The 26,064-nt window shown below is 40.8% G+C and overlaps 1 protein-coding gene across 4 annotated transcripts in view; it reads left to right on the top strand.

The window, feature by feature from the left end:
• Positions 1 to 25,832, top strand: part of ftcdnl1 (formiminotransferase cyclodeaminase N-terminal like 1) — a 110,466-nt gene extending 84,634 nt beyond the window's left edge. For 3 of the 4 annotated variants that reach the window (XM_062067827.1, XM_062067829.1, XM_062067830.1), the window contains exons 5-6: positions 7,207 to 7,395; positions 24,078 to 25,832. In XM_062067827.1, coding sequence (XP_061923811.1) covers positions 7,207 to 7,395; positions 24,078 to 24,514 — 626 coding nt within the window. In that variant the 3' untranslated portion in view covers positions 24,515 to 25,832. The remainder of the gene's footprint in view (positions 1 to 7,206; positions 7,396 to 24,077) is intronic. The other variant, XM_062067828.1, reaches the window with a different exon arrangement.
• The last annotated feature ends 232 nt before the right edge of the window (positions 25,833 to 26,064 follow it).

Here is a 26,064-nt window from a genome sequence, read left to right on the forward strand (position 1 = left end):
AGGGGAGGGAACAGGTGGTAGAGGTGAACGGCACCGTGCCCCCCCCCCTCCCCCCTCTCAGTGAGCTGTGGAGTCCCCCAAGGCAGTATATTGGGGCCTTTACTGTTCCTAGTATACATAAACGACTTGTCATCGGCATGCGACCAACCCTACTCTCTTGTTTGCGGATGACTCGGCCTTGCTGGTATCAGACAGGGTTCAGAACTAACAGGTGGAGAAAATCCTCAGTGCTGAACTCTGTAGAACTTGCACCTGGCTCGCTGACAACAAGCTATCCATACACTTGGGTAAAATGGAATCCATCCTGTTTGGGTCCCACATCAACCTTAAGAAAGTCAGTGACTTCACTATAAAAGTGGCTGACATTGTTATCACCAGGAAAGATGAGGTCACCTACATAGGTTCCATTCTAGAGGCTAATCTTTCCTGTGACAAAATGGCAACCAAGGTAATCAAAAAGGTCAACCAACGAACGAGATTTCTCTATAGAATCGCCTCTCTGGTCAACAAAAGCACCATGAGGATTCTGGCGGGAACTCTCGTTTAACCCTTTTTCGATTACGCATGCACCTCCTGGTACCCTAGCACCTCCAAAACCCTCAAATCTAAACTCCAAACATCCCAGAACAAGATAGTCAGATTACTTCTAGACATCCACCCCAGATCCCACCTCACTCCTACCCACTTCTCCAAAGTGGGCTGGCTCAGGGTGGAGGACAGAGTAAAACAACTTGCACTGAGCCTAGTCTATAAAATCCGCTACACCTCCCTGATACCGAAGTACATGTCAAACTACTTCCTTAAAGGCCTACTGAAACCCACTACTACCGACCACGCAGTCTGATAGTTTATATATCAATGATGAAATCTTAACATTGCAACACATGCCAATACGGCCGGGTTAACTTATAAAGTGCAATTTTAAATTTCCAGCGAAACTTCCGGTTGAAAACGTCTATGTATGATGACGTATGCGCGTGACGTCAATCGTTGAAACGGAAGTATTCAGACACCATTGTATCCAATACAAAAAGCTCTGTTTTCATCGCAAATTTCCACAGTATTCTGGACATCTGTGTTTAATGAACAATGAAGACTGCAAAGAAGAAAGCTGTAGGTGGGATCGGTGTATTAGCGGCTGGCTGCAGCAACACAACCAGGAGGACTTTGACTTGGATAGCAGACGTGCTATCCGGCGCTAGCCACCGACCGCATCGATGATCGGGTGAAGTCCTTCGTCGCTTCGTCGATCGCTGGAACGCAGGTGAGCACGGGTGTTGATGAGCAGATGAGGGCTGGCTGGCGTAGGTGTATAGCTAATGTTTTTAGCATAGCTCTGTGAGGTCCCGTAGCTAAGTTAGCTTAAATGGCGTCGTTAACAACAGCATTGTTAAGCTTCGCCAGGCTGGAAAGCATTAACCGTGTAGTTACAGGTCCATGGTTTAATAGTATTGTTGATTTTCTGTCTATCCTTCCAGTCAGGGGTTTATTTATTTTGTTTCTATCTGCAGTTAAGCCCGATGCTATCACGTTAGCTCCGTAGCTAAAGTGCTTCGCCGATGTATTGTCGTGGAGATAAAAGTCACTGTGAATGTCCATTTTGCGTTCTCAACTCTCATTTTCAAGAGGATATAGTATCCGAGGTGGTTTAAAATACAAATCCGTGATCCACAATAGAAAAAGGAGAAAGTGTGGAATCCAATCCTTGTACCTAAGTTACGGTCAGAGCGAAAAAAGATACGTCCTGCACTGCACTCTAGTCCTTCACTCTTACGTTCCTCATCCACAAATATTTCATCCTCGCTCAAATTAATGGGGTAATCGTCGCTTTCTCGGTCCGAATCGCTATCGCTGCTGGTGTAAACAATGGGGAAATGTGAGGAGCCTTTCAATTTGCAACGTCACGCTACTTCCGGTACAGGCAAGGCTTTTTTTTTTATCAGCGACCAAAAGTTGCGAACTTTATCGTCGATGTTCTCTACTAAATCCTTTCAGCAAAAATATGGCAATATCGCGAAATGATCAAGTATGACACATCGAATGGATTTGCTATCCCCGTTTAAATAAAAAAAATGCATTTCAGTAGGCCTTTAACGTAGTAAATGACCGCCATAACCACAACACCAGGGGGTGCTCCACTAACCACGTTAAACCCAGATTCCGAACTAACAAAGGTCTTAACTCATTCTCTTTCTATGCCACATAAATGTGGAATGCGCTCCCAACAGGTATAAAAGAAAGGGCATCTCTATCCTCCTTCAAAACCGCAATAAAAGTACACCTCCAGGCAGCTACAACCCTAAACTAACACCCTCCCCGGATTGCTAATAATCAAATGTAAACAATCAAATGTAGATACTTTTTCTTATGCCTTCTGATCTCTCTCTCTCTCTCTCTCTCTCTCTCTCTCTCTCTCTCTCTCTCTCTCTCTCTCGCTCTCGCTCTCTCTATGTCCACTACTTGCTGTACATATCCTACCAAGTCAGACCTACACTGTTCCAATATCCATTTCTCTGTTCTCAATTGTTAATGACTGATGATAACAACCAAACCTAACCCCCCACCCCCCCACCCCCCTCCTCCACACCCCGGATTGTAAATAATTCAATGTGATTATCTTGTGTGATGACTGTATTATGATGATAATATATATCTGATAGTATATATCTGTATCATGAATCAATTTAAGTGGACCCCGACTTAAACAAGTTGAAAAACTTATTTGGGTGTTACCATTTAGTGGTCAATTGAACGGAATATGTACTTCACTGTGCATTCTACTAATAAAAGTCTCAATCAATCAATCAAAAACCAACGTTTTTACTATCTGAGAAAACAGTCTCATTTTAATGTTGACAAGACCATCATGATCATGTTTTACCATGCTTTTATATAATCTTTGTTGTCCTTCTCCCTGGTCTCATGGTTCAGTCACCTATCACTAAAGGACAAGAATTCCCTAAATCAAATTGTTCAAGTGTCAGGTAAATTAATTGGTGAGTCTCAGTGGTCTCCAGCCACCCTTTACAAAAACCAGGTAGCGAGGATAGCTTCCTCCATTTTAACTGATGTATCTAACTACCTACACAGCCATTTTCAGCATCTCCCATCTGGACAGAATTTGTATTCCCAAGAGGCAAAACAAAACAGTACAGATGTAGTTTTGTCCCAGCTGCCATCACAGAACTAAATAAGCTGTAGTACCTATTTTTGCCTATACTTATTTTAGTGCAATTTATTATTCTATTATGATGTTTTATTCTGGCTTGTCCCAAATTTTATCTGATTGGGATTTTATATTTTTTGTATTTTATATGGGGAACTTTGAGTACATGTACTTTTTTGTGATCTTGGCAATGTTTGTGAGCTTGTTATGTGGTAGGTCTTTGTATTGCATATCCAAGATGTTACTTTCACTGTATGTTTGAATGGATGTCCTGATCTTGCCTCCTGCAAAACAAGTTTACCTTCGGGTACTAATAAAGTAACCTGACCTAACCTGCCATTCAGTGACAAAGCTAGGAATGTTCCACTAATTATAGTGTGGTAGAGAAAACAAACGTGTTAATAATAAAACGTTCTTAACTTACAAAAATAATATTCCAAGCAAATGACAATTAAAAAAGACAATATGATTATTCTAAAAAATAATTTCATAACACAAATGTGACCATATATTTCATATGCGTCACATATATTACATGAGCATTAAATAGATTGCAGTTCATGCAGAAGTTTCAGTGTCATAGGGACAAGTGGCCATAAGGGCCCCGAAATAGCAAAGTCTTACCAATTTCTTCTTTTTTCCTTCTCTTGCTCATCCTTTTTTTTCTTTCACATCTGGCTTCCTGAGGGGTAAATATTCATGAAGTTTGGTTATTGTATGAATTTATTATGGGTCTACTGAAAATGTGACCAAATCTGCTGGGTCAACAGTATACAAACAGCAATGTTAATATTTGGTTACATGTCCTTTGGCAAGTTTCACTGCAATAAGGCACTTTTGGAATCCATCCACAAGCTTCTGGCAAGCTTTTGGTTGAATTTTTGACCACTCCTCTTGACAACATTGGTGCAGTTCAGCTAAATGTGTTGGTTTTCTGACATGGCCTTGTTTCTTCAGCATTGTCCACACGTTAAGTCAGGACTTTGGGAAGGCCATTCTAAAAATTTAATTCTAGCCTGATTTACCCATTCCTTTACCACTTTTGACATGTGTTTGGGGTCATTGTCCTGGTGGAAGACTCAACTGCGCCCAAGACCCAACCTCCGGGCTGATGATTTTAGGTTGTCCTGAAGAATTTGGAGGTAATCCTCCTTTTTCATTGTCCCATTTAAAGCACCAGTTCCATTGGCAACAAAACAGGCCCAGAGCATAATACTACCACCACCATGCTTGACGGTAGTTATGGTGTTCCTGTGATTAAAGGCCTCACCTTTTCTCCTCCAAACATATTGCTGGGTATTGTGGCCAAACTAAAGTTTTGTTTCATCGGACATCACATGGACAAAGATAAGACCTTCTGGAGGAAAGTTGTATGGTCAGATATATACACACACACACACACACACACACACACACACAAACACACACAAGCACACACACACACACACACACACACACACACACACACACACACACACACACACACACACACACACACACACACACACACACACACATGCATTAAATACATATATACATACATGTATATACACATATAGTACAGGCCAAAAGTTTGGACACACCTTCTCATTCAATGCGTTTTTTTTAATCAACCAGCACATTTATACTTGTGCTGGTTGAATTTTTTTTCCCCTGCGCCATGCAAGGGAAGGTTGTTTGGATTGGGTAAAATAAGTTGCTGTTGTAGTTTCGAGAAACTATATTCCATGGTCACTGGCCCGAGTCACTGACATTCACCACAAGATGGCGACAAAATGCACCTATCAAACCGCCATATATTTATATTTGATATATAAAAAGCCTGCCCTGGCAGATTGCTTGTTGACCTCATGCTGTATAGCAGGCCACATTGAAGAACCCAGCAAGCTTCAAATTTCCCGCGGGCCGTAGATTGAACACCCCTGGTCTAATTTAACATGTAAATGAGGCCACCTAAAGCAGTGTCGACACTCTTGAAATGTGAATGTGGCCGATGTTGCTTTATCGGATAATGTTTGTGTTTTCTTCGATTTGTCTGTTTGACCCAAAATAGCAATTGGGTCTGCAGTCGTTTTGGGAAGACTCATAAATGACAGCATAGGCATACAGTTTGAGGAAATTATTTGGTTTAAAAACAACCTGTATTTTCATGTTGAGGATCATCCATCCATCCTTTTTCTACCACATGACCCTCTCGATGTCGCGGGAGGCTGGAACCTATCGCGGCTGCACTTTGGCGGAAGGCAGAGTACACCCTGGACAAGTTGCTACCTCAATGCAGGGCCAACACAGACAGATCATCAAGTGATGGAGATGTTTTGGATATCATTGTTCCTGTAAAGTTTAGAATGGTTAAAAGTAGGCAAAAAGTGCCTTGGAGAGATGAAGACTCCAACGGAAATGACGCAAGTCAATGTTCCAAGTTTTTCATGAAATTTACAAAGAAAAGTTAAATGTGTTTACCCAAGCTTTGCGTAGACCAAAGGATTTTGTTTACCTGAAATCGTTATGAACTGTAGTAACAACTCGTGCGCCTGTATGCTACAGTAAACAGATCAAAAAAAATAAAAAGTTTTACTTTCATTAGAACTCATCTCTACATCAAAGTGCAATGAGTTTAAAATATTATTTCATGATAAAGTTCAAGTTCAGTATAATAATTCCTAGAAAACAAATAGCTACTCTGCAGCCAACTAAACAACTAGCGCTAACACATTTCACTCCTGTTACTAACAAAGCAGTTGATGAGATCATTCTGTTGCCCGATGAGTTAACCACTATACTTCTAAAGTCTGTGCTGAGCAGTTTGTTACCACAATTTGCTCATCAAGTTTACATCTCACATCAGACTGGAACATTTTCAAGAGTAGTCTTCATGTCACAGTACTGAACAACTATCAGCCCATATTAAACCTGCCATGTTTGGGCAAAGTCTTGGAAAAAGTTGTATACCAACGGCTTAGTGACTTTCTCCTGTATAACAATGTGTCCAATCAGGCTTTAGGCCTCACCACAGCACTGAAACTGCTCTGATCAAGATTACAAATGATATCCGCCTGAACACATCCGCAGGAAAAGTCTGTCTTGGTTCTGCAGAACCTGAGCACTGCCTTTTTACACAGTTGACCATACTATCTTATTACAGAGGTTAAAAAACTGGGTGGGAATATCTGGTTCTGCTTTTAACTGGTTTAAGACATATCTGGATCCCAGGACTTAGTTTGTTGAAATGCGTACAGGGGTGTCCAACTCATTTTAGCTCAGGGGCCACATGGAGGAAAATCTGTGCACACGTGGGCCGGACTATTAAAAACATGGCATTAAAACTAAAAAGTAATGTCAACTTCAGGTTGTTTTCTTTGTCTTACTTTGGCCAGAACTAGAACAAACACATTCCGAAAATATTACAATAAAAATATAGAAAACTACCGGCAGCGGTAAAGTTTAGATTCATGAAGGAAAGAAGAAAGTGAATGAATGTTTATAACTGAATAAATTTACATATGCATAAAAAATGGTTTTCTTTTGTATTTTTTTTTTTTATGAATTAAGTAACATTTATGACAACCTTTTTCCAAAACACAGTATTGAATGTGAGATATAACTGGATAATGCATACATTTATCATTTGTTTTCAAAACGAACTCCAAAAATTTACTGTGGGACCCCATTTCGAAAATTCCTAGCGCCAACACTGATGGGAGTATTGGTGCGTGCAAAACAGCTGTGGCCTGCGGGCCGGTTCTAATACTGATCAAATATTATCCCGGGGTCCATTGATAATTCATTTGCGGGCTGGATCTGGCCCGCGGGCCTTGACCTAGACACTTAGGAACTAGTACGTTATAGTACTAGTACTGAACTTATTTTATCTGCTCGCACATTTCCATTTAAGTTGTGAATATTTACTTAATGATTTTATCTATTTTTTAAGTTTTTGCCTTATTTTGATAACGTCTGTGAAGCACTTTGAATTGCCTTGTGTACGATTTGTGCTGAATAAATAAACGTGCCTTGCTTTGCCTTCTCTGCCATTCCAGCTGTTGCTGAGGAACTGACCAAGCGAGTCCAAGGAACGAGTGTTTTCCTGTTTGGCTGGGCAGACGAGCCACTTCAGCGCGGCCTCGCGCAAAGGAGAAGGGAGATGAGATGGTTCAAGAAGACTTTGGACTTGAGTAGCATCAAACCTGATATGGGACCTATACCACAGAAAACCTTTGGCCTCACAGGTGAGTCCAACTTAAAGGTACAGTAGGCTTCAGTATACATGTCATATCAGCTGGAATAAGAGTACTTTTTACTACAAAATATACATTTGAATCACACAAAAAGTCTATGATTACTACCAATATTATGTGTTGTATGTATTAAAGTCCTCCCGGGTTCTTTTATTATTATATTTGTTATCTGAATAAAGCGGGGGGGCCAGAATGGAATTTTAACAATGTACCATATTTTTTTTAACTATAAACCATTTTTTTCCTTTGTTCTGTACCCTGCGGCTTATAAAACGGTGCAAATCACTTATGGATTTTTCTCCGCTAACAGCTATTATGTTTTGTATTTAGCAAAAAGATTTTCAACACCGACAGAGACACTGAAAAGGTGTGTTAGTGTTTGTGCTATGGACCCATCTTTTGGGTGAGTTCGCTCACTGTAGGTGCAGCGGGATGAACATGTACTTCCTGTTTCGTGCCTTAAACGAAAGTATATCCTGTTTCGTCTACTATTTGTCTATAGTGTTTCTGCCTGAAAGGATTCTTTATTCATCACTCCAAGTAACGTTTGTAAGTTTTACAATATATCTAAAACAATTTATACTGAGTAAACCGTCCTATGTGTGATGTCTGTAGGCTGTATTTCTGTATTTTCATGCACTTTTGTACTTGCTATCGTAATGTAATCAAGCAAGCATTGTTAGCATTAGTGAATATGCTGACATGTTTGCCAGTCTCTGTGGTCGTATTATTAATTTACAATGACATTCTTTTTAAATTGTTTCAATTTCGTGAATTCACCAAAACATCACTGTGAAGTTAAAGTCAATTTAGCTGATTGGAAAACTGGCTTCCGCATCTAGTGGGTCCATGAGGATGACTACTGTTTTGTTTGATGAGCCATTGTACTGCGTGTGACAGGAACAGTTTGAAAACAGTTAAGGTACGTAAACTAACATATCCATAATCATTCGTACGGGTATATATCTATGGCTTATTGTCCGATGCGGCTAATGTATCTAAAAATATAAATTTTTTCTAATATGTGATCGGTGCCGCTTAAATACCGTTGCGCTTTATAGCCCGTAAACTACGATAGTCTACAAAAGTAGTACGTATAAACATTAGCATTACCAGCGCTTGAGAGAAGACAAAGTCTGGCGCGTTCTCTCAAGATGGCCCCACTGCTCATGTGAAAGAAATCCATCCTACTACCCCACCCGAGCATGGTTGCTTGGGCTTCAGTCCAACATAACCGAAAGTTAATCTGTGTGTGTGTTCATGAGCTATTGCGCACACATACACACACCTCTACTTTCCCTTCATCATGTACCTGGCACCTTTTTTCACCATCGAAACTAGGGAGTATGCTTTATGTATGTATGTGCAAATATACAAAGTAGGTCTGTCAAAGGTAACGTGGTAATAATGAGTTAAGTATAATTTCCTCATACAGTGCTAATTTGTTGATGCACGATGAACGTGCAAGCATCCTAGCTGACCCTCAGTCCATAGTTGTGTGGTAAAATATAGCGAAGTTCAGTTACTGGTAGGCCACAAGCGGAAAAAATAGCTAGCAGAAATGGACAAAGAGCCTGGGTCCAAAGCTGTGCCAAGTCGTTCTCCCCACAAGACAAGACCATTTTCATCCACGATTGCTGTGACATCACTGGAGCAAATGCCTGCTGGAGCGCTTGCATTCACAGTGGTGGAGCTTCACTTCCGTGTTTAGATTACAGTTTAGTGCATTGGTAACTTCAAATGTAGATTGTTGCTGTAACTGATTTAGTAAGATTGAATAAAAGCTCATTGGAAAAGAAAGACGGGAGGCAGGACGTCAAGAGGCACTTTTTTTGTTGCCAACCGTCAGGTCTGTCTGCAAAACATGTCAACTCCTCTTCTCAAACAAAACACACTCCCAGCTTCAAAGTAATGGCTCTATGCATCACATCCAGTCCAACTACACTAACCCAAATGAATAATGGCTTACATTACGATCAGGCTTTGATTGATAAAAATGTTTTGTAAAGTTATCTGTGAAATTTGTGTGAAATGCTTGTAAATCAGTTGAGGTATATATTGGGGGAAAATTTATGGGAGACTGAAATATTGTATATAATGTTTTATAACATTTTCTGGTTTATAGTCCTCAATTACAGAAGGTTAGACTTTATGCAAACATAGTGATGGTTAGGACATTGTCATGCAGTGATACGGATACCAATAACATGTAAAACACGTAATATACAGAATATCAGAAGCATTTATTAAGGTAGAAATATCTCAGATTACATTACTAAACATTTTTGACGATTAAACTATGATCGTAACACGCCACATTTTGTGTTAATAATGCACGTAACTCGTATCTAAACACGAAAATGAGGCTCCTTACATCTGAATGCGAGTGCTCCTATAGCAGGATTTAAAATTTTGTTGGAGATACACCAATGTACTGCAGTATTTTTTTAAATTATTTATTTTCCCATTAAATGTATCTTTGTGGACTTCCAATTATGTTGGCTTGCTGAAAGGATGTATGTGAGTCTGGAATATACCAAATACTGTCAAAAATACTTTTAAAAAGCTCAAAACTTGACGATAATACAACGTCATTGCTTGGAAAGTGCCGATGCCACAAAAAAACAATACAGGGTATCCGCAGGGTCTTAAATCCAACAATTTGAATTTAAGTCCTTAAAATGTCAAAAATTATCCTAAAATCTAATAACATTTCTAAAAGGGGAACTGTACTTTTTTTTTGATTTATGTCTATCGTTCACAATCATTAAGAAAACAAGAACAAACATGTCCTTTTTTTTTATTTATTAGGATTTTAATGATGATAAAAAACACATTTCCTTGAGGTCTACATAACATGTAATGGTGGTATTTGGTCAAAATGTTGCATAGACTATGTTTTACAGATCATCTTCAAGTCGCTTTTTGACAGTTGCTCTCGAATGCGCCGTTTTGTGGGCGGTCTTATTTACGTGGCTCACCTTCGGCAGCGTCTTCTCCCTGTCATCTTTGTTGTAGCTGTGTAGCGTGGAAGAAGTGTCAAAAGATGGAGCTAACTGTTTTAATGACATTCAGACTTAACTTAAATAAATAACGGAGCAGCATCTCCTCATCCAGAAACAACAACACCGGAAATGTGTCCCGTGAAAAACCGTTCGACCGGAACTCTGTAATAACTAAAGTTCCTTGGGTGAATAATATAAACTCACCACACAGATATGTTTTAGCGCTTTCATGGCGAGTTTACTGACAGATATACGTAAGAACTTTACACTACTTTATATTAGAAATGGCAACAGCGAAGGATGAATGTCACATAACAAGAATATAGAGAAAATGAAGAAGCTTATCGACTACAGCGTCTACACGGACTACAAAGGCGGATGCGCGCAATTTTTCAGGATTTATGCAGATCCCAAATACAGATCAGCAGCTACCAGACTGTAAGAAAAGTTGCTTTTGCATAATATTGCGAAACAAACCACTAGATAATATGTCTTACCTTATAAACACACCATGATAATACTCGTATGTTGATGCACTTCAAGCGGTGCGGCTTCATAGCTTACCAAAAGTCGTACTAAAACATTTTGATAGATTTTTGAGCGCTGTGTGTAATGTTCTATATTTTCAATGCAACATATAAAATGTTGGTATTGTTTACTTGAGTCATATTGCCATCATAGTGCAGCCTACACTTATCTCTTATGTTTGACTGCCATCTACTGGTTAAAGTTTTTTTTTTTTTTGTCCTGTCCAGCTTCTCAGGCAAATCATATAGTTGATGTAGATGCCCATATCGGCTGTTCAGATTTACTATACAAAGGAGAAGTGTAGGATACTTCTCTTGTTGCCTTATTTATATTTGACTTTATTAAATGTATTTATATTATCATTTGGTGCAGCCGGGCAGGAGGGGATAGAAAGAGAAAAAAAGTAAGATAGAGGGGGATTAAACAGAGAGACAAAAACAACAACAGCAAACACAACAAAAACAACAACAACAACAATAGAGCAACATCAGCACATACAGTACGATATGTACAAATATGATGGTAAAAGTGATAGAAAAGAAGCATTTAGCGAAATGAATAAATAATAATACAGGAATGACAATGAGCATTTTTACACTACAAATGGAGCATTACAAATACCAATAGAAATAGCGCTATTGATAATGAACAATACCAGTAATTTTCCTCTATTATCAACAATACAGTTGTTCAAATTCAACAATATATATACGTAATGATAATTAGAGATAAAAAAGGACTACCAGAAATGGAGGGGAAGAAAGAGAGGCAACCTATATTAACCTTGTAGATTGTTATAGTAACAATAGGTTAAGCTTTGTCAGTGTGCCATTTGTTACCCAGTTTCCCCTAGGGCAACAACGTTAATATATGTTTGATGAAACGTGATTATGTGCATGAGTATATGTATGTATATGTACAGTATGTGTATATGTATGTTTGTACAGTGAATGTGCGTGTGGATTTACGAACTTTGGGTATGTAGGTATGTACTGTATTTGTGTATGTATGTGGGAGCGTAGGTACCTATGTATGTATGAATAACGGTGTGTATGTAAGTATATGTGTATTTGTATGTACAATATATTTGACTCCCAGTGTGTGTGGGAGCCAGAGTACGGCCCCAGCCACCCAGAGAGCCCAACCCACAAACAGCAGGTGTGGCGCCTAGGGAACCAGGGACCACCGGCCCCACACAGCCAGGCCGCCCGGAAAAGCCAGCAGCAGGCCGCAGACAGACACGCCCGGCAGAGGACAGGGCACGAGAGAAGCAGCGGATAGCCAGACCCCAAGCCAGCGAGAGACCATCCACCACACGGGCAGAAAGGCGGGACGCCCCACCCGGGGGGCCCAGAGACTCCTCGCAACCGGACGGGAAGACCGCCCCCGCCCCACCAGCAACCGGGCCCCCACGAGCGCACCCCCCACCCCCGGAGAGCACGGTGCGGCCTACCCCAGGCCACCCCACAGGACCGCCCAGCGCAGGGCCACGGGAACCACCCACCCCACCCGCAGGGACCCCAACGATGGAGATGGAACAACCGGTAACCGCCCCGTCGAGTTGCCCCCCTGAGGGAGGGAGGGAGGGGGAATAATAATATTTTTTTAAAAATAACAATAAATAATAATACAAATAATAATAATAATAATTAGATCACAGACATGCTGACACACAAGGTCACTACCCCAGCAGCTGGCCGACTCGCAGCAACTCAGAATACCTTGCACCACCAAGCTACCACAATGGATGCGGGGACTAGACCCAGCAGGCCCCAACCAAGACGGGCACACGCAAGGGATGGACGGTGGGACCAAGGAGCTCCAGACACGCAGCCCGGATGCAGTAGCCTGAGGCGCCGACCCCCGCCTGACAAGTAGGCCCAGAGCGTATCCCCAGAAATATACATACACATATATATACATATACATATATATATACATACATATATATACCCATATATATACATACACACACATATATAAAAATATATATATATATATATATATATATATATATATATATATATATATATATATATATATATATATATATATATATATATATACATTCATATGTATACACATATACATACATACATACAAATACACATATATATATGTATATATACACACATACACATACACATACATACATACACACACATACACACTTATATACATACTTATAAACACATGTGCATATATACATATACACATACATATACACATCTATAAACACACACATACCTATACCCATACATACACACACATATACATACATACACACATTTACATACCTACATCCATCCATACACACACGCACACACACACACACACACTTTCATATATATACAACAACAAATCCATACACAGGGGCAGCGATCAAATCCCGGCACCCACTGCCCACTGAGAACCAGCCGATCTCCCCACCCCAAGCCCCACAGGTCCGGCCGCGCACCCCCGTCACCCAGGGACAACTCCCGACAAGCCCGCCCCAGACGACGGCCTGACACCGGGCGCGAAGGGCGGCACAGCAGGGCGCAAGGGCACCCCAGGCCCACACCCGACAAGCCGACCAACACGACAATAAACAAGTATGAAGCCGGCAAGTTCGTCAGCCCCGACAACCACCACGCGCGCGCGCTGCCACCAGTCACAACATCAGCGCCCACACCACAAACAAACGGCAGCAGAAACAGCAGCTGCAATAGCCCCAGACAGCCAGCACCACTCTATCAAATCAAAGTGATCGAAAAAACAGCGACTGGCAACCACACGCCAACAGGATCACGGAGACCGGCCTGCGCCAGCCCGCCAGTCAGCATAAACGCCAACATGCAAACAAGAGACATTAACACCTCCCTCACCAAAAGACCCCACCACCCCAAACCAAACCTGCACAAACACCACTGCCCAAACAACCGAGACACAGACAACCGAGACACAGCATCTAGACCAGACAAGGGGGCCGAGCCGCCACCGCATCAAGTCACCAACACAGACCCCACAGCGCAAGGTCGGGCCACACGGGCACGGACCTCACCCAACAGGAAGCGAGACCCGCGCGACGCCACACACAAATAAATAATACCGTTACAGCCGACCTCCAGTCCCTATTGTTGTGTGTACTGTGGCGTGAGTGAGATATGTATGCTTGTGGAAACTAATAATGCGATTAACATTGGGGGACATCAAGGTCATGGTGGGTCCCAACCAAGCCAAGTCCCCCAAATCCTAAGTGTCTAATATGCAGCTAAAATTGAGGGATGGACGAGCAGGGGACAAGACAGGAGGACTGAAGCCCCAAAGGATGCATCCTCATCCCCCCGCCATGCCTCCCCGCATTACCATCCACCAAAGTCTTATATATGTGTGAGTGTGTGTGCTATAAGTAGGAGAAGTAGAGGGCCTGAACATACACCCCCCCACACACCCCCCAGTCCATGCAGGCGCCAACCAGGCAGGAACTACGGCCAGGATGCCGCCACCCTCCCCCACGGCCCGTGACCGACACCAGACCACTTTAACAGGACGCCACGCGAGTCCACCCCCTGCCAAACAAAGCCTTCATCCGCCCGCCCCAACCCAGAGTCTATACCAGAGTCCATACCAGCAACCAAACGCAGAAAAACTGCACAGCCCCCATGCCCAATGCAAACACCGCATCCCGGCCATCCACACAGCAACGTGCCCATACGAGTTCCGGCCAGGGGACGGAGCCCCTCAACCGGGAAGAAGCCAATGCATCCCGTCCGCACGTCAGTATCCAAACCAGCCGGCAAGCCAACGCCAGCCAGCCCCCACAACCCCACAAGCGCATAGACACCAATCACAGTTCCCAAACCACTCCAACCCAACACAGCAATGCCAACCGCTGGTAGAACCACAGCAATGCCAACCGCTGGTAGAACCACAGCAACCATCACCACTACCGACTGTTCGCAGTACAAACACCCACGATACCGAAACAAAAAAATGACCGACCCCGTAAACCACAACAACGCCATCCCCAGCTACCACCGAGGCCGCCAACCCACCGACCCCAACTCATCCACAGCCAGGCCAATCAAGCCACCGGACATCCACCTCGGCCGACCCAACACACCAACGCACCGCCGACTACGCCCAGTGCCACAGCTCCATACAGCCGCAGACAGCGCCGGGGAACGCCGCCGAGAGGCGAGCGGTACGCAGCCTCCCCGGACTGGGGAGGAAACGACCTGCAACCCAGCGCACAGTAGACCGACCACCAATCCCACACATACATACACATATACAAACCCTGTTTTCATATGAGTTGGGAAATTGTGTTGGATGTAAATATAAACGGAATACAATGATTTGCAAATCCTTTTCAACCCATATATAATTGAATGCACTACAAAGACAAGATATCTGATGTTCAAACTCTTAATTTTTTATTTTTTTTTGCAAATAATAATTAACTTAGAATTTCATGGCTGCAACACGTGCCAAAAAAGTTGGGAAAGGGCATGTTCACCACAGGTTACATGGCCTTTCCTTTTAACAATACTCAGTTAACGTTTGGGAACTGAGAAGACACATTTTTAAGCTTCTCAGGTGGAATTCTTTCCCATTCTTGCTTGATGTACAGCTTAAGTTGTTCAACAGTCCGAGGGTCTCCGTTGTGGTATTTTAGGCTTCATAATGCGCCACACATTTTCAATGGAAGACAGGTCTGGACTACAGGCAGGCCAGTCTAGTACACGCACTCTTTTACTATGAAGCCACGTTGATGTAACACGTGGCTTGGCATTGTCTTGCTGAAATAAGCAGGGGCGTCCATGGTAACGTTGCTTGGATGGCAACATATGTTGCTCCAAAACCTGTATGTACCTTTCAGCATTAATGGCGCCTTCACAGATGTGTAAGTTACCCATTTCTTGGTCACTAATACACCCCCATACCATCACAGATGCTGGCTTTTCAACTTCGCGCCTATAACAATCCGGATGGTTCTTTTCCTCTTTGGTCCGGAGGACACAACGTCCACAGTTTCCAAAAACAATTTGAAATGTGGACTCGTCAGACCACAGAACACTTTTCCACTTTGTATTAGTCCATCTTAGATGAGCTCAGGCCCATCGAAGCCGACGGCGTTTCTGGGTGTTGTTGATAAACGGTTTTCGCCTTGCATAGGAGAGTTTTAACTTGCACTTACAGATGTAGCGACCAACTGTAGTTCCTGACAGTGGGTTTCTGAAGTGTTCCTGAGCCCATGTGGTGATATCCTTTACACACTGATGTCGCTTGTTGATGCAGTTCAGCCTGAGGGATCGAAGGTCACAGGCTTAGCTGCTTACGTGCAGTGATTTCTCCAGATTCTCTGAACCCTTTGATGATATTACGGACCGTAGATGGTGAAATCCCTAAATTGCTTGCAGTAGCTGGTTGAGAAAGGTTTTTCTTAAACTGTTCAACAATTTGCTCACACATTTGTTGACAAAGTGGTGACCCTCGCCCCATCCTTGTTTGTGAATGACTGAGCATTTCATGGAATCTACTTTTATACCCAATCATGGCACCCACCTGTTCCCAATTTGCCTGTTCACCTGTGGGATGTTCCAAATAAGTGTTTGATGAGCATTCCTCAACTTTATCAGTATTTATTGCCACCTTTCCCAACTTCTTTGTCACGTGTTGCTGGCATCAAATTCTAAAGTTAATGATTATTTGCAAAAAAAAATGTTTATCAGATTGAACATCAAATATGTTGTCTTTGTAGCATATTCAACTGAATATGGGTTGAAAATGCAAATCATTGTATTCCGTTTATATTTACATCTAACACAATTTCCCAACTCATATGAAAACTGGGTTTGTATATATAAATGTGTTCTGACTTCAAAAGTAGTTGATGGGGACGAGGGAGCAATTATGTGTTGCTGGCATCAAATTCTAAAGTTAATGATTATTTGCAAAAAAAAAAAAGTTTTTCAGTTTGAACATCAAATATGTTGTCTTTGTAGCATATTCAACTGAATATGTGTTGAAAATGATTTGCAAATCTCTGTATTCCATTTATATTTACTGTACATCTAACACAATTTCCCAACTCATATGGAAATGAGGTTTGTATATATATATACACTACCGTTCAAAAGTTTGGGGTCACCCAAACAATTCTGTGGAATAGCCTTCATTTCTAAGAACAAGAATAGACTGTCGAGTTTCAGATGAAAGTTCTTTTTCTGGCCATTTTTAACGTTTAATTGACCCCACAAATGTGATGCTCCAGAAACTCAATCTGCTCAAAGGAAGGTCAGTTTTGTAGCTTCTGTAACGAGCTAGACTGTTTTCAGATGTGTGAACATGATTGCACAAGGGTTTTCTAATCATCAATTAGCCTTCTGAGCCAATGAGCAAACACATTGTACCATTAGAACACTGGAGTGATAGTTGCTGGAAATGGGCCTCTATACACCTATGTAGATATTGCACCAAAAACCAGACATTTGCAGCTAGAATAGTAATTTACCACATTAGCAATGTATAGAGTGTATTTCTTTAAAGTTAAGACTAGTTTAAAGTTATCTTCATTGAAAAGTACAGTGCTTTTCCTTAAAAAATAAGGACATTTCAATATGACCCCAAACTTTTGAACGGTAGTATATATATATATATATATATATATATATATATATATATATATATATATATATATATATATATATATATATATATATATATATATATATATATATATACATATATATATATATATACATATATACATATATATATACATATATATACACATATATATATATATATATATATATATACACAGTATACATACATACATACATACATACATACACATACATACCCACACATACATACACACACATACATTCACATATAGATGCATGTACATACATACATATACATATATATATACATACACACATAAATACACATACACACACATACACATATACATATATATATGTACATACATATATATACACACATACATATGTATGCATCTACACACATACATACACGTACACTCACACACATGTATACACATACATACATATACATATGTATACACATACACATACATACACACATATAAAAAACAAACAAACAAACAAAAAAACAAACATAAAATAAAATTAGAAAAAATAAAAATAAACAAACAAGATTCCTGGCCGCCAACAGTGCCCAGCGCCACCAAACCCCGCAACCCATCCCGCACGTCCAGGCCCCCCCGCTCACCACCCACCAGGCATCACATCCGGCAAAAGGCCATAAGGGTCCAGCCCCGCGCCCACAGCCGGCATGCCACGGCACCTCAGCAGACCCGGTGCTGCGATCGGCAATGTACACCGGGGCAGCGACACATATATATGTACCTACATAAATACACACAGATTTCACCATATATATATATATATATACAAACGTACACACACACACATACATACACACCCCTATATAAACACATATAATTTAACAGAATAAAAAAAATCAAATAAAATAGATCATTAAAAAAAGTTTAAAAAAATAAGGCGGAGAAAAACACAGGAAGGGGACTATAGCAGGGCAATAGGGCAGCACCGCCGGGGCCCCCACAAGGGAGGCAAGCAGCCCAACCCGGCACCAGGCGGGCCCACACAGTCGCAGCGCAGGGCGACCCAGGGCAAGGAGGAAGCCCAAGGAGACCCGAGGCCAGAGGGGCACGAGCCGACCCCCGCCCGACAGCGGCAAGACCCCAGCCCCCCGGGCGCAACCCCCGCCCAACCACCCATGAGAGGGACAGCCCCCTACCCGACCCAAGGCGGTCGCCCGCAGCCCCACCCCCATCAGCAGACATTCTTTCCATAACTACATAATCTAACAAAATGGTAAAGGTTTGTACATAAATTATTTTTTGATTTCCAATTCATGAGAATAGTTTTCTTGGCGATGCCTAATGCGTTTATAAGGAGGTATGTTTTGTTTATATCAAGATCAGTTGCGGAGAGATTACCCAACAGGCAGAGTGCGGGGGAGATGGGTATAGGAATCTCTAACGCTAATGACAGGTTCTCGCACACTTCACGCCAAAAGTTACTCACGGGAGCACACGACCACATTGAATGTAAGTTGTTATCTACCTTATTATCTGAGCAGTGTACACAAATGTTAGAGTGAGTTAAACCAATTTTACACATTCTTAGACCGGTGTAATGTATTCTGTAAAGTATTTTGAGATGAATCAGTCGTAAATTTGGATTCTTAATCAAACGAGAAGTATTGAGGCATATTTGTTTCCAGAATTCTGGGTCACAGCTTGTGGATACGTCTGAGTGCCATTTGGAAGTTGGGATACCTATTGTGTTATCTATTTTTGATAAGAGAACATATAATTTGGATAAAGCTTTGAGGGCAGGTGTTTTGAAGAATTTAACGGTTGTGGGATTACTTTCCCATGTTGTTTTGTTGAATCTTGCGCTGATTACAGATTTGATTTGTATATATTCTAGGAATTTGTTAGGATTTATTGCATATTGTGTTATTAAACTTTTAAAACAGATAAAACTGTTTCCATTGATGATATCCCCAAGGCATCTGACTCCCGTATCATACCATGTTGGAAAGTTAAATGGTTTCTTGTTAAACAGAAAATCAGGATTATTCCAAATAGGTGTAAAGTTAAAGTACCAATGATTGTCACACACACACTGACAAAATTATTCTCTGCATTTGACCCATCACCCTTGTTTACCCCCTGGGAGGTGAGGGGAGCAGTAGGCAGCAGCGGTGGCCACGCCCGTGAATCATTTTTGGTCATTTAACCCCCAATTCCAACCCTTGATGCTGAGTGCCAAGCAGGGAGGTAATGGGTCCCATTTTTATAGTCTTTGGTATGACTCGGCCGGGGTTTGAACTCATGACCAACCGATCTCAGGGTGGACACTCTAACCACTAGGCCACTTTGATTGATTGATTGAAACTTTTCTTAGTAGATTGCACAGTACAGTACATATTCCGTACAATTGACCACTAAATGGTAACACCCGAATACGTTTTTCAACTTGTTTAAGTCGGGGTCCACGTTAATCAATTCACTGAGCAGGTCACACATCATTACACCATGTACCAAATAAAATAGCTTCGAGGTGGGCAAGCTCGACCAAACTTATTCCTTGCATTGGGCACACTGTCGAGTTTTGAGGAAAAAAATGATTTTAAGTGCGCCTTGTAGTCCGGAAAATACGCTATTTGCTTTTTGTGTATAATCTCCCCTGTATGTAAAACTGATTGAGTGGGATTCCGATACGACCTGTCCCCTTGCCATTATCTGTGTTTTGAATGTGTGCATGTATGTTTGTTTTTATTCGTTTTCCTTTACCTTAAAGGCCTACTGAAACCCACTACTACCGACCACGCAGTCTGATAGTTATATATCAATGATGAAATCTTAACATTGCAACACATGCCAATACGGCCGGGTTAACTTATAAAGTGCAATTTTAAATTTCCCGGGAAACTTCCGGCTGAAAACGGTTAGGTATGATGACGTTTGCGCGTGACGTCAAGGGTTGAAGCGGAAGTATTTGGACACATTGTATCCCAATACAAACAGCTCTGTTTTCATCGCAAAATTCCACAGTATTCTGGACATCTGTGTTGGTGAATCTTTTGCAATTTGTTCAATTAACAATGGAGACTGCAAAGAAGAAAGCTGTAGGTGGGATCGGTGTATTAGCGGCTGGCTACAGCAACACAACCAGGAGGACTTTGAGTTGGATAGCAGACGCGCTACCGTGAGTACAGCTTTGGCTTGCAAACATTTGATCGCTTGCGTGGCGCTATGTGCATGTCACGTACGTAACTTTGGGGAAATATATGTTTCTTGCCGACTCTGATGGCGGCTGGGGTGTCGTCGAAAGCTACAACGCCCGCCGCCTCGCCGCTGTCCTCACCTTGACTTCCTCCGTCTCCGGGCCGCCGACCGCATCGATGATCGGGTGAAGTCCTTCGTTGCGCCGTCGATCGCTGGAACGCAGGTGAGCAAGGGTCGTGATGAGCAGATGAGAGCTGGCGTAGGTGGAGAGCTAATGTTTTTAGCTTAGCTCTGTCGAGGTCCCGTAGCTAAGTTAGCTTCAATGGCGTCGTTAGCAACAGCAATGCTAGGCTTCGCCAGGCGGTACAGCATTAACCGTGTGGTTACAGGTCCAGAGTTTGGTAGTATTGTTGATCTTCTGTCTATCCTTCCAGTTCCAATCATTTCGTCTGTTTCTATATGCAGTTAAGCACGATGCTATAACATTAGCTCCGTAGCTAAAGTGCTTCGCCGTGGTATTGTCGTGGGGATAAAAGTCACTGTGAATGTACATTTCGCGTTCTCGACTCTCATTTTCAAGAGGATATAGTATCCGAGGTGGTTTAAAATACAAATCCGTGATCCACAATAGAAAAAGGAGAGAGTGTGGAATCCAATGAGCCCTTGTACCTAAGTTACGGTCAGAGCGAAAAAAGATACACCCTGGCGTCCTGCACTGCACTCTAATCCTTCACTCTCATGTTCCTCATCCACAAATCTTTCATCCTGGCTCAAATTAATGGGGTAATCGTCGCTTTCTTGGTCCGAATTGCTCTCGCTGCTGGTGTAAACAATGTGCAAATGTGAGGAGCCCTTCAACCTGCGACGTCACGCTACTTTCGGTACAGGCAAGGCTTTTTTATCAGCGACCAAAACTTTATCGTCGATGTTCTCTAAATCCTTTCAGCAAAAATATGGCAATATCGCGAAATGATCAAGTATGACACATAGAATGGATCTGCTATCCCCGTTTAAATAAGAAAATTTCATTTTAGTAGGCCTTTAACAAAGGTTGTCAAAATGAGCTCTGTATACTGTTAAAAAATAAAATAAAAAGAATGCTGGTAAAAAAATTTAAAAAAAGTGTGTTTATGTCTATTTTTTTGTTGAGCCGTTTAAAAAAGCATAATGTTTAATAAACACGTCATTAGAAAAAAAATGTTTTTCCAGTCATAGCTTTAAGAACTTGATATTATCTCTCTATGGTACATTTATCAGTGTTGGCTCTAGGAATTTTCAAAATGGCCCATCAAGTCATAAAAATGGGGTCCCACAGTAAGTTTTTGGGGTCCCACTTTTTTGTAAGCGTTTTGAAAACAAATGATAAATGTATGCATTATCCCGTTATATCTCACATTCTATATTATGTTTTGGAAAAACGTTGTGATATACGTTACTAAATTCATTAAAAAAAATAATACAAAAGAAAACAAATGTTTATGTATATGTAAATGTATTCTGTTATAAACATTCATTCACTTTCTTCTTTCTTTCATGGATCTAAACTTTACCGCTGCCGGTAGTTTTTTTCTATATTTTTGTTTAATAAGTTGTAGGTGTATTTATTTCAGTATAAAAGTGTAAACAAAATTTAGCTTGGGTCATGAAATGATGATAATGATGTGCCAGGGCATACATGCTTTATTTATTTAACGCTTGAATCTCTAAAGTCTACATCAACTTCAGATATATCCCTCATTTCTAAAAATTTTTGTTTTCTGCCCTTTTTGTCAAAGAAAACTATGTTTTTTATGGCAAACACACAAAATATGCAAAATCTTCCACAAAAATTATTTTTCAAAGTGGAATATTTGATGTGAAGTAATCAGAGCCTTGGATAGGTCAATAATTCATAAAAACATTGATTTTAATTAAATATTATGTTTCGAGCAATGACAGTTTTAAAGAAAAAAACAGCTTTGTGTTATTAGTCAACATTGCAACTTTTTCTAAATTACATTTCACCTGTAAGTTTTTTTATTCCACCTTTATGTGTTTGCTTATTTTAATAGTATTTTTAGAATGTGCCGTGGGCTTTTAAAACATTAGCTGCGGGCCGCAAATGGCCTCCAAGCCACACTTTTGACACCCCTGCTTTAAATAATAAAAAATTACATCTGATAAGTCTATCTATAAAAAGCAGAGCCTGGCGACGCATGCGTGTTTATCATAATGCACATTTAGCATCTCTGCTTCAGTAAACAATGACGGTGATGACGTCACTGTCAGCGATGAGAGCGACACTTGCTAACTTGTCAGCCACTTCCCCAAGAGACTCCTTTTGAACACTCCTCTTACATTAACACTTCAAAAGGCACATATTTGCCCCACTTGTTGACCTTCAAAGTATGTTTTTGGGGTGGAGAAGTTTAATCGGGTGCTGGTTAGCGTGAAGCTAACAGCTAGCCTGTCTCCATCCTCAAACGATGTTGATGCAGCAGGAGATAAAAGTGAAGTTTCCATGGACTCACAAAGACTAAAATAAGTAATTTACTGGAGACATGGATGTTAGTGGAAGTTAAAAAGGTTGACTTTACACTCACCTTAGTGTTTACCATGAAGTCTTTCTTTTGACAGCCCCTCATGGTAAAGTTGTCCAAGTGCAAACTGAGGCAGTATTTGTCCTTGATAAAACTTTCGGCGAATAAAAATTTAAGAAATTGTATTGGAAAGTTCATTACTTTGAAGACGACCAATAAAAACGCAATAAACGGGGACGGAAATTTGACCCGGTTATCTTCTCCAAGTCACGACACTGACATTGTCTTTGTGACAGCACGCTTGTTCCCGCTGTCAGTGCGCAGGTGCGTTCTCGCTCTTCTGGCCAGAGAGAGAGAGACGTGCCGGTCCTCAAATGACGCCGTGATAAGAGCGCACCGTCACAATAAACAAAACACCGGCGGAAAGCGATAACCGATAAAAAACAAAAAAAACAAGAAAACTGGAGTTTTGACAGGGTCGGTAAAAAAAAGTACAAAAATCTGCATCCCGGGGAACGCGCAAACTTCCGAAAATGTGCGTCCTTTCTGATTTCAATGCGTAAAAAGACACAAAAAGTGCGTTACGCCAACACTGCCTATGTTATTACTTTTGCGTTAACTATGACCAGAATGTGATAATCATGATTAAATATTTTCATTGTTTGGCACCACTAATACAAACTCATTGAGGACTTATTGTGTTTCGTTCCTCAAGCAGAACTGAGTGCACAGAAGAATGACTCCCTCTGGATTCCATTCAGCTAAGATTACATATTTGTTCTAACATATGATGCCATTAAGTTTACTCTGTTTGTGTTGCAGGTGTTGGTGCCAGTCCTTACGTCATGAACTGCAACGTCACTATCGACACCAAAGATGTAAGAATAGGACGAAACATTGCTGTGGCTATTCGGGAGTCAACAGCAGGGGGCCTTCCAGGTGTGCAAGTCTTGGCCCTGCCTCACGAAGGGGCTGTAGAAATTGCCTGCAATGTGGAAAGCGTGCGGGGAAGTCCACCTTGCCAAATGACGGCAACAACAAAATGGCCAACGTTCAGTATTGGAGGTGAAGCATACTTTCATGTCCCCGCTTCTCTCATCACTGCCAGGGTTGCAGATCTGGCATGTAGGCATGGCGTTGACATTAAGGGCACTGCCTTGGTGGGGTTTACTCCCCATGAGTGCAAGGGTTTGGCAGAGTTGGCTCTGTCTCTAGGGAATGCAGACTTTTGGAGACAGCAACGTAGGGTGTTCATGTGAAAATAATAAATTCTTGGCACAGGACATGTTTTTTGCACTGTTAAAACATCAGACCAATTTATTCTGTTGTCATCTTTACTGACAATTGCTAAAATCTGGCAACATTTTAATAGTGCGCGTAGAACGAATTATACCTCAGTGTAAAATGTTCATAATGAAATTAAATACATCTCAGAGGTGTGTTTATAGTTTGAATTGTGTCTTGTTTTGAGCACAGAGTAGACAATACTTTTTTTTGCGTAAAGTGAAGATCTATTAATCGATCTAATATGGACAAAAGTCTTCATTTCCCAGTGTGTTTTGACACGCATGAAGCTGACTTTATAGTATTGTAACTTATCTGTGCATCAATATAGTGATATATTACGTGATATAGTGATATATTAGATGTAAATTGATGTGTACATCATACTTAATGTGCATCAATATAGTGATATATTACATGTATACATTATACTTAATCATTTAAAATAATTTAAAAAAACAATAAAGTGATTTACAGTATGTACAATGATGTGTACATTATGTGTAAAAACAGCATTCATTAAGGAGAATATTGTTTTAATCATGTGTGCCTGTTTTAAGGTACATGCATGCATCGTCTGCCACTGGATAAAATAAAAAAAACATCACTCACTTCACTTCTTGTTCTGTCGTTAAATACGGTGCAAAACTAAATATAATTGCACATGAATGTCTGCAAAGGAAAGATGATCAAAGTAGGGCTGCACGATTTTGAAAAAAAAAAATAATAGCAATTTTTCTCTTTGATTCAGATAAATGCATAAAAGTGCAAAAATAAGTGAAGGAAGACATGTTACTATTAGACGGTCAGTCAACACATTTTTGTCTCAAGGTGCCACACATTAGAACAATATGCAATCATTTTCTTGACAAAATATTTGGCCTTATGCAGACAGACTCAGCATTTTGGTCTACATCAGGGGTCTCAAACTCAATTTGCCTGGGGGCCACTGGGTGCAGAGTCTGGGTGAGGCTGGGCCGCAAGAAAAGATTTCCTAAAAAAAAAAAAATTATATGTCTTTATTTTAATTTTCAACACAAAATAAAATCAAAATATAAATGAACAAAATGAGAATTAAGTAAATAAATCAGTCATAAGTAATAACAAGAGAGGAGAAGTCTTGCAAAACTCCTAGCCATTATGGACAACACCTCCCACCCACTACACTCTGACCTTGCGGGGAGAATGAGCACGTTCGGTGGAAGGCTCAGACTCCCAAAATGCAACACGGAACGACACAGGAGGTCCTTCATACCGACAGCCATCAGACTGTATAATGCATATGTTCTTTGACTGCACTTAAATGTAGAGTATATGTAGTATATGTAGAATATATTTATATTATTTATATATTATATATATATATATATATATATATATATATATATATATATATATATATATATATATATATATATAATATATTATATATATTATATTATTATATATATTATATTATTTATTATTATTATTGTCTATTGTGAGCGAACTGTGGTGCTGAATTTCCCCCAGGGATCAATAAAGT

This window comes from Entelurus aequoreus, linkage group LG13, assembly GCF_033978785.1.
Source record: "Entelurus aequoreus isolate RoL-2023_Sb linkage group LG13, RoL_Eaeq_v1.1, whole genome shotgun sequence".
In the NCBI taxonomy this organism is placed as follows: domain Eukaryota; kingdom Metazoa; phylum Chordata; class Actinopteri; order Syngnathiformes; family Syngnathidae; genus Entelurus; species Entelurus aequoreus.